Genomic DNA, 10,305 nt, shown 5'->3' on the forward strand with positions numbered 1-10,305 from the left:
AACAAGATGATATATTAATACATATTTGGTTAGTTATGTTGTTTGGACATCTAATCTCACTTATTTTAGAGCAAAAGATTCTAGTTGGATATGGTTGGAGTGCTGCCATGCCTATAATTGGTTTTGGTTGCCTTTGTTTATTGAGTCGAGATCTATTGCAGCTACACTAGCGATGAAGTAGCCCCCCCTTCCTCCACTAAATAGGGCTTAGTCAAGTCAAGCCGACTCGATCTCTAGTTCAGTTTTTTATATTATATTGAAGGCAGCCCAATGTATTTATTCTCCAATAAAAAAAACATGTCACATAGACACTATTCCTATTTTATAGGAATCGAACACCATGTACCTATAACCATCGTTGAGTCAATCCAAAGAGTCACGAATCACCTCCAGCAAGTCAATAACTTGGCCCACTATAGTAATCATTGAGTCAACTCTTGTTCGAGTTGTAGATGATGATAAAATAATAATAAAAGAAAGAATCTTATCAAGTAAAGGTCGAACCACAAAGACAACGTTAATCCAGAAATCTTTTACTTTAATTCTAATCAAATTTTAACAAACAGTTTAAAAATAATTTTCTAGATGGAATTATCTAAAATAAACTATTAAATCAAAATATTTAAAATATGATAAAAAAAGTGTAGGTCAATTGAATCCACCTTCACAAATTTTATCAATGATCTGATTTTCATCACCAACCTTAACGTCCGTTACATCTTCTTTTTCCTCTTTTTGCATGGATTCCATTGCAACATCTGGTGGGCCCACTATCTTCTTGCAGGTCCACTCTTGATCAACAACATTGTTATGATCATCTTGATCATCAACATAATTAACATCATGACTCGAGTTATAATTACATGACTCGGGCATCGTCATCAGCTAGAGCAATGTTAAGTACGACCAACCGAATCATCGTCAATTAAATCGGTCTCTGAATCGCCAGTTGACTCAACGAGGAAGAAAGAAGATACATCAACGACATCCATCGGATCCATCGTCACTTTCTTTGAGACTGCACGTTTATCTTAAAACCCTTTATAAGTGAACTCATGAAGAGATTTTTATTGTTTATATTTTAAATGATCAAAAATATTTTTTTAAAGAAGACTGATAAAGAAGTGATGGGACTGTCTTGTCCGACACTTCAGTTCATGTGACGAACAGGATGATGTTGATGGTCGTTTTCATTTGGCACGTATCCTTCTTCTAGAGAAATTTTGAGTTGTTTTTCTAAAGTTTAAAAACATGGTTTTTAAAGATCATGCCAAGGCCGATTTGACTTGGTCAATTCAAGAAATCTTCTTTGACTGTTAAAAAGCCTGCCAAACAAATTTTTTGGAAAAAATAAATTATGTAAAATTAATGTCCTAATGTTCTGTATTTTATTTTTTGGGCGATCAACACGTTTTAGTAACTCTCAATTTTATAAATAAAATATGATAGGACTATAAAAATTTAAAAATTTTCTTCTTCTATGATTTGAGAGAGAAAGGGAGAGGGGTGTATAAGGGTAATGCAAAATTTGTGGTGTGAGACACGTGCAATTTTTCTCCAAGATGATAGAAGTCATGTCAAAGATAGAGATTGTTAAGTAAATATCAAATAGGGTCAGATCCGTTTGAATAAACAAAAAATGATTGGAATACTAATTTTAATAGTAAGATCCGAATTGGATAGCGATCCCAAATTGATTCAATATAAAAAAAAAAACTAAATACTGAATTTGAACATAAACGCATTCAGATCTGATCTGGGTCCAAGCCATATTTTGTTATACCAAAAAGGTTGGGTGCACGCCTAATCACCATTTACTTAATTAAGCCAAATCAAGCTATATTGAGTTACCCATTAAAAATAAATGGAAAATTATTAAAAGAAGGTTAAATCTTTTAATATTTATAACAACATAAAAAAGAATATATTTTTTTTCAAAATTTTTCAAAAACAAATTAAGTCGTTGGATAGTCCAGCGTTTTAATAACTCGCACGATTGTCCAATGTTTTAATGTGTTAAAAATACATTGGTTTTCCAAAATGCCTTTTGAATGATTAAAGCGTTGGATCGTTCAGCATTTTAATAGCTTTTTTAACACTACATCAATTTATCCTCTATTTAAAATGCTAGACAGTTCAGCGGAGTTACTAAAAGGCTGGACCATCCAGTGACTTAATTACTTTTAGATAATTTTTTGTTGTAAATATTAAAATATTTAACCTTTTTTTATAATAATTTTTTCCAAAAAAAAGATTATGGTGAGTTGAGTCAACCCAATGGACGTCTAATTCGAGTCCAATCTAAAGCACCACATGACTAATCACTTGAAATAGGATGTACTGCGATTCTCACAATTCTGACGTAGAGATGTGTACATAATCGTAAATGATTTTTATATTATCGCAAGAAAACACATCTACGGTTATGTGCACATCCCACATCAGAATTGCTAGAATCGCAGTAAATACCCTTTGTCAACTCAGCATTAGTGTTTCCGATTTTCACATGGATTTGATGGTGTTCCTATGGGTCAAGTTGGGCGGATGTGAATAAACGACCCACCAACATGCTTACAACACGTGAAATTCCATGACATTAGTTGGAACCCACATTTTAATTGATAGAATCATGATAAAATGACTACCCACGGGCCACACTCAATCGACTCCCCTCGAGTGACTGTTGGGATATAGAACTGCACTTTTAATGAGAAAGAGTCGTGCTGGGGTGACACAGGATTTACTGTGATTCTCACAATTCTGACGTGGACATGCATATATAACCATAGATGATTTTTACTCATATCGCGAGGAAACACATCTACGATTATGTGCACATCCCACGTCAAACTTGTGAGAATCGCAGTAAATTCTTTTTGTCATTTCAACATTTTCCAATGAAAAAAGATAATTGTGTATCCCGAGGAATACAGATTCAATTGAGTTGCCAGTTGCCACATGGGGGAGTGCCATTATCACAACTCTAATTGATAATCCCAAGGACAGTATTAAGCCATATCAAACTTTTAAAAATCAATTCTTAGGGAGATTTTTACATTTGAAAAATTAGTACAATTTTTTTTTCCCTTAAATACATTATACTTAGATATCCGAAACATCTCGACTGTCTGTTTGATGGGACCCTCGATTATAGGTTGAGAGTGGAGACTATTATCTCCATATTTTAATCCAAGGACTAATAGAGTCTGTAGAATAATTAATAAAAGATATAAGTAGGAAGAAAATAAGAGAAATTATAGACCCTAATATTCATATTAATAGCAGCCAGTACAAAAGTTCTAATCTCGAAACAAATGGAATATCATAATTTAGAGGGGTTAACTTGACTAATGCTTCTAAATGCACCACGTAGAAGCATTAGTTAGGTTAGGAGCCGAACTAATAGTGATTTTGATGAATTAGACCTTAGAAATAAGAACAACTAACTCTCCAACAAAGGTTTGTGTCAAGGTTTTATTTGAAGGACTGAGATTAAAGGGAAAAATACGAGTTTCCTAGAGACCACGTAGATTTTCTAGGGATACGTTTTCAAAGCAGAAGAGAAATCGTTAGTCACAAAGTGGAATAAAAATTTTCATTTGCCCAAAACAAAATCAATATTTGCACAGAATTTTTACATATATAACTATTGAGCCTTGTTAACCTGACTTGAAGTAGCACCCTGAGTGTGCAAAGAACTATCTATTGTCCTTGAATGATTAATACTTGTAACTTGAGAAAAAAAATCGATGATATTTTACACACTCAACAGTTACTTCAAGAGTAATTTAAAGTCACTTTAGCATTTTTTATAATATTTCATCTTCTTAAATAATATAATAAATTAATCTCGAGGGATTGGCCTATTGGCGAGCAGAGGCTTGTTAAGCTCCTCAAAAAGGGTAGGTCAAGTATTCGAAATCCCACAAAGAAATTAATTCCAAAGGGTTACCTTACAAGGTCTGATTGACCGATGACACAACCAATCGCACTTAGGACTTTTCGAGAGGGTGGTGCGTATGACTGTGGAATTAGTCTCACCCGAAGTATGGGGATACGCACACAATAAGTATATATAAAATTATTTTTTAGAACAAGTTATTATATATATATAATAACTTGTTCTAAAAAATAATTTTATGTTTGATATCATGCCTAAGGTAATACTAGAAGGCTGCATATATATATATAATAACTTGTTCTAAAAAATAATTTTATGTTTGATATTATGCCTAAGGTAATACTAGAAGGCTGCATGAGGAAGCGCACATGAAGGATCTGATTGACCCATGACACAACCAATTGCACTTAGGACTTTTCGAGAGGGTGGTACGTGTGACTGTGGAATTAGTCTCACCTGAAGTATGGGGATACCCATGATTAGTATAAATATATATATATATATAATAACTTGTTCTAAAAAATAATTTTATGTTTGATATTACGCTTATGATAATACTAGAAGGTTGCATGAGGAAGCGCATATAAAGGTACCACTTAACTAACTGATAAAGGCTTGAGGAGGGTTGATCCCATGAACTAGTTGCAAACCTCCATTGAATCTACTTTCACCCTCCATTAATTACTAATCCCTTACTTGTTTAACAAAAAAAGGTGCAACCGCATATGTATCTAAAGAGCTTATTTGTAACAATGTGGTTAGATGGTCCTTGGTTGTAATTTTTTTAATTTTTTTTTATCAAAATGACCCTAGTTATATTAAATTTATGGTCACTCAAATTTTGGTGTAGAATCACTTCTACTCCTCTCTCTTTATAATAATAAAAATAACGTGTGTTATCTTCTTACACAAAAACGAATAATGATAATCTCACCCCCTCACGTGACATATTCAAAATACTCTCCTAACATGGGAAGTACCAAAACAATAGATTTTCTTTCATCGAGATACACAATTGCACAGATTTATGAGGATGTCCAATTATGTATCCCAAGGCATAAAATTTATGGTTCTAGCACATGCCACATCAAGAGAGTATTTTGAATATTCCACGTGGGAGAGTCAGATTATCCCAACTCCACAAAAACATACCAATGTAACTTAACAAAAAACATTTGTCCAATACGTAGAAAGTTTTCCATGATACCACATTCCTTTTTGTAACTAACGTTGTAAACATTATTAGCTGCGTGGGACCCACCAAACTAGGTTTATGGAGGCCTTATCCTTTCTGCCGGTCCTGCGAGGCGGGGCCATAAAGTCAGCATAAGATCAACGAGGAAAGGCCGTAGTTGCGCCACATGGGGGTGTTTGAAATTCAACATTGAGTTCGGTATTTGGTTTTGGAATTTGTCTCTTTTTATAATTTTGGCTCTTTCTCCATCTCTTTGGTTATGCAATTTTGGGGGTGTTCACATCTATCTTTGATATTGTTGTCACCGTCATTATCTTTCTACCACAAAATAAATAATAGTGGGAAGGAATTCTTTAAAGGAAATTAAAATTTTATAGATAATGTTTCTAACAAATACTAAATCTTTCACGTTGAAATAGATTTTCAGATCATATAATTTGACTCCTCTTGTTACTATCAACGTATTTAATTGAAAATCGACAAACTCATTCAAAATGATAAAATTTTAAAAGAACTATTTTAAAGTGACATCCTAAGATACTACATGCAACATTGCACCGACATAGTAGTGTGTAGATAGCCATAGATTTTTTTTTTCGTACCTGTTTTCTAGCTTTGCCTCATTTGTTCTCTGCGTATAATCCAAGACCTGCAATATTCCAAGGAGATATCATTTAAAAAAGAAATTGAAAACTAAAAGAAGGCCAATTAAAAATCTACGAAAAACTTACTGGGGCCGAGCCAAGAAGGAGATATGTAAGGGAAAAGCATTGAAAACCGGCCTCAATTCTCGTTTATCTCCGATCTGACATGCCATGAATAAATAATTCGAAATAAGATTGACATCTCCAGGGGGCAGAGCCAAGATTTTCTTGTAGTGGGGGCAAACTATGATTAGTTGTATAGTTGAAGAACTTGAATGGAAGGAGACGAGAGTGTGGGGGCAAAAATTGGAGGGAGATCAGGCTGTGGGAGCAAATGGTGAGAGAGGTGAGGGAGTGAGGACAAATGGGGTATGTAATTAGTTGAAAAAATAGGGATATCTCAAAGTACTGTGGGGGCAATTGCCCCACCAGCTCCTTACTAGCTCCACCCTGGACATCTCTAACTCTCTCTACCAAAATAGGGGAATCTAACTCTTGACCATACAAGCACCTTACCACAATGATAGGGTTTATATAAATATCATTAACAATTAATTATATTTAGAATTTAGATGCAATAAAAATACAATACTTAAAGTCAAAAGATTTTTGACAACTTTTACACCTTATCGAAACTTTCTCTTTAATAACTTTATATATATATATATGGTAGGAAAACGTGTCACAAAATTGATGACTCATGGAAAATGGATCTTCTAAAAATATATTATTTCCACCATTTAAATACAAAATCTGAAGGTTACGATTTATGCGTATCTCGATAAAACATACCTTGGGATGATTCTCCCGATGATGTATATATAAATCTGCACTCATGCTTAACGAGAGCATACTTCATGCTACAATGATGGTGGAGTCTATATTGAAAAAGAATTTGCCCTTAAATATTAGTTTCATATTGGAAGGCAAGAAATATATGATACGCAATAGCAATAGATTTGGGAAAATTACTTAATGAACCTGATGGAGGTATTTCTTTCTAAATGCACCGCAGCGTTTCAATGCCCCCAACCATTTTGATCGATTATTTAAATTATCAAGATTGAAAATTCAAATCATCAAGAGCTTAACTTTGATCAAGATCAAACTTTTACAACCATCAAGATCATGATCTTGACATTTTAACGTGGATCAATGAGCTCAATGATTCAAATTGTCAAGATTGACAATTTTAGTGGTTAATCTAAATGATTTAAATCGTCAATCTCGAAGATTTGAGTTTAATGTTCATCAAGTTGAGGGGTCATTAAGAGCAACTCCAACCGGTCCCTATATCTCTATATTTAGAGATAAAGATCTCCGAACAGTCTCTTAATTTCTGACACACCCTCTAAATCACCATTCACATCTCTAGAATTTGAGACGAAACAAAAAAATAGAGATGATCTCTATTTCACTATTCATCTTGTACAAATATCAATTGTGTTCCCATCATTTTACATAAATGCTATTCTTTTTCAATAAAAATATGTTTTAAATATAATTTGTGTCCTTTATTTATTTTTAAATATTATTTTTTAATTTTTTATTTAAATATTTAAATTCAAATATTAGTTTATTGATTTTTATTATGTAACTTAGTGAATTAGAGACGTGAATAGTGATTTAGAGGTTGAGAACCAGAGTCCGTTTAGGTTAAGAGGAGAGAATCATCTCTAAAATGAGAGAATATACCAAAATAGAGACACCCGTTGGAGTTGCTCTATGTAAAAAATCTTGAGATTTGTTGAAATCTATCGACCAATTAGTACAAAATATAAATTAATTATACATTTTTTATTGGGAATCTTTAGGAGTACTGTCCCATCACAACCGTTTATTTAATAGAAAGCCTCAAATGTCGTTTGAAACTGGTGTTACCCTTCCATCTAGTTAGTCACCTGAGCTGAGTAGTAACCGTTTTAACTTTTCAACTAGCTTTCCAACTCACTTTCTTCACTCTAACTCATTGTAAACCCATCTACCCAGAAAATCAAGAGCAACAGAAATCCACAAAGAAATAACTTGCTTTTATATTACAATATAAATCTCTAAAAAATTAAAATTTCTATATTTTTATTTTTATTTTTCCTAATTTGACTCACTAACCTCTAATGTCAAGCAATTCTCCCAAAAGATTCTGTTCTTCTCTTCCTCACTCATCACCTCTGCATCATCAACTTTAACGGCCGTTACATCCTCTTTTTCCTCCGTTTGCATGGATTCCACAGCAACATCTGGTGGGCCCACCATCTCCTTGCAGGCCCACTCTTGATCAACAACATCATGACTCGAGTCACAATTACATGACTCGGCGTCGTCATCAGCTAGAGCAATGTTAGTACTACCAACCGAATCATCGGGACTTAAATCGGTCTCTGAATCGCCAGTTGACTCGACGAGGAAGTAAGAAGATACATCAACAACAGCCATTCGATCCACCATCACTTTTTCAAAGTTGAGAATCCTTCTATTTGTTGTGCTTCTTTCTTTGAGACTACACTTTCATCTTAAAACCCTATGGATTTGAAGAGTTTTTATTTTTTTAAATAAAAAATATTTCTTTTGTATAGAAGAATGAATGATTAATGGGATTGTCTTGTCCAATATATCAGCTCTGTGTGAGGGGATTGTATTGACACTTGTCCCTCTTCTAGAAGAAATATTGATTTTTTTAAAGAAGTTTTAAAACATGGTTTTCAAAGATCATGCCAAATCGCATTTGACTCGGTCAATTCCTTAAATCTTCCGTGACTGTCAAAAGCTAGTCAATTTTAAATTTTTAATTGTGTTAGAGTAAGTGTCTTGTATTCTATTTTTTGGATTTTTTTTTTTTTTTTTTTTAAGAACACTAAAATAAAATTAAGAAATATTTTTTTAAAGACTTTTTTCTATTTTTTTGAGAAATCATCACGTTTTAATAACTCCTAATTTTATAAATAAAGATCTTTAGGATTGTAAAAATTTAAGAATTTTCGTCTTCTACGATTTGAGAGAGAAAGAGAGAGTAGTGTATAAGGATTCTAGGGCTTGGGTTTTGATCTAAAACCTTGGGTGTTTTTCTTGTATTGTTCTCCTTTGATTTCATAGAGAAAATATTTGTTTTGATCATGGACGTAGGCACATTGCCGAATTATGCAAACTCTATTTTTTTTCATGTGTGTTTTATTCTCTTTAGTGCTTCATTATATTTTACAAATTGGTACCAAAGCCGGCAAATTTGTACAGATGACTATGAAAAGTTTGAACACGAAGTTTAAGGTCAAGAGATTCTATTGGGAATGGTAGTTTAATATGTGGCAAAGAATGGTAAATGATGTCCTTATTCAACAAGGTCTGGCTGAGGGGTTGAAAGGAAAGTCCGATAAACCAAAGAATATGACAGATGATCGGGAGGTGTTTCCTACGATTTGAGAGGATGGGTCAAGGTCCCTCTTTGAAGCTAACTAGGCAGATGGCTCAGAGCAACTATACATATGCATTTGTGTGTGCTTGAGTCAGGGTAGACAAAGATGATTAAATAGTATGTGTAGCTAGTGATTCAAAAAGGTCATTGATTATTAACAGACATGTGACTGAGTCGGATTGATTCAAATTTGAGGTGGAGTTACATTACAGGCTAGATGATGCAAAGTTCGTTGTTTGGGAAACATGCGATTTTTCTCCAAGGTGATAGAATTCAAGCCGAGGTCAAGATTGTTAAGTAAATGTCTTGTATTCTATTTTATGGGTATCTAAAAGGGAATTATGGAATATTTCCTTAAGGGGTTTTATCTATTTTGGCGGTTTCTTTTTTGGGGAAAATGTACATGTTTTAGTAACTGTCAATTTTATAAATAGAGATCTTTAGTACTAGAAAAACTTAAAGGTTTTCTTATTCTATGATTTGAAAGAGAAAAGGAGACGGATGAACAAGGGTTTCAAGGCATGAGTTTTGTATAAAAATCTTGGATTTTTTCTTGTATCATTCTCCTTTTTAGTGAAGAAGATTGATTTTGATCCATGGACATAGACACACTATCGAACCACATAAACTCAAAAAAAATTTACATATATGTTTTGTTCTCTTTACTACTTCGTTGTTTTTTACATATTGTGAGTTTTTTTTAAAAGAAAAAATCACCATTTGCAAAGAATTTTTACATATATATAACTATTGAGAGTTGCTGAAGTGACTTGAAGTAGCACTCAAGTGTATAGAGAACTATTTATATTCCTTGAATGTTTAATACTCGTAAGTTGAGAAAAAAAACTAATGATAAAGTGACGCATTAAATAGTATGCGGTCTATATTGACATGGTAAGTACAGGGAATCGTAGATCTTTTCCTTGTGTATCCCAACAAAAAAGATCTATGATTTTATACCCTTGCCACGTCAGCTACATACAGACCGCTTACTGTTTAGCACATTGTTTTATCATGTTTTAAAGAAAATCTATGATTTTTCACACATTCAATTGTTACTTCAAGTGTTACTTCAAGTCACTTTAGTATTTTTTTTTTTCTATAACTATTTCATCTTCTTAAATAATAGACTAATGATAAAAACGACACGCTAAAATGT

At 33.1% G+C, this 10,305-nt stretch overlaps 1 protein-coding gene across 3 annotated transcripts; it reads right to left on the bottom strand.

Moving 5' to 3' along the window:
* Window positions 1-442: 442 nt before the first annotated feature.
* LOC147402376 (uncharacterized) lies at window positions 443-8,301 on the bottom strand. 3 transcript variants are annotated; one of them, XM_086444002.1, is made up of 4 exons: window positions 7,850-8,301; window positions 5,828-5,901; window positions 5,699-5,745; window positions 443-1,018 (listed from the first exon to the last, which is right to left on the bottom strand). In XM_086444002.1, the coding sequence occupies exons 1-3, from the start codon at window positions 8,183-8,185 to the stop codon at window positions 5,706-5,708; spliced, it is 450 nt and encodes a 149-aa protein (XP_086300128.1). In that variant the 5' UTR covers window positions 8,186-8,301; the 3' UTR covers window positions 443-1,018; window positions 5,699-5,705. The 3 variants fall into 3 exon arrangements, with proteins under 3 accessions (XP_086300128.1, XP_086300127.1, XP_086300126.1); XM_086444001.1 differs by lacking the exon at window positions 443-1,018 and adding an exon at window positions 2,120-3,206; XM_086444000.1 differs by lacking the exon at window positions 443-1,018 and having other exon boundaries at window positions 4,209-5,745.
* Between the last annotated feature and the right edge of the window lie 2,004 nt (window positions 8,302-10,305).

Source organism: Akebia trifoliata, chromosome 5 (assembly GCF_017979445.1).
Source record: "Akebia trifoliata isolate Shusen 1 chromosome 5, ASM1797944v1, whole genome shotgun sequence".
NCBI classification, from domain to species: domain Eukaryota; kingdom Viridiplantae; phylum Streptophyta; class Magnoliopsida; order Ranunculales; family Lardizabalaceae; genus Akebia; species Akebia trifoliata.

What these genes read in the sequence shown, in the direction of transcription:
- LOC147402376 (XM_086444002.1), bottom strand. Translation starts at nt 8,185, where the DNA reads ATGGTGGATCGAATGGCTGTTGTTGATGTATCTTCTTACTTCCTCGTC. An exon ending in AGAATTGCTTGACATTAGAG is followed by an intron (nt 5,902 to 7,849) that starts GTTAGTGAGTCA and finishes ATGGCATGTCAG; the next exon opens with ATCGGAGATAAACGAGAATT. An exon ending in TCCTTCTTGGCTCGGCCCCA is followed by an intron (nt 5,746 to 5,827) that starts GTAAGTTTTTCG and finishes GGAATATTGCAG; the next exon opens with GTCTTGGATTATACGCAGAG.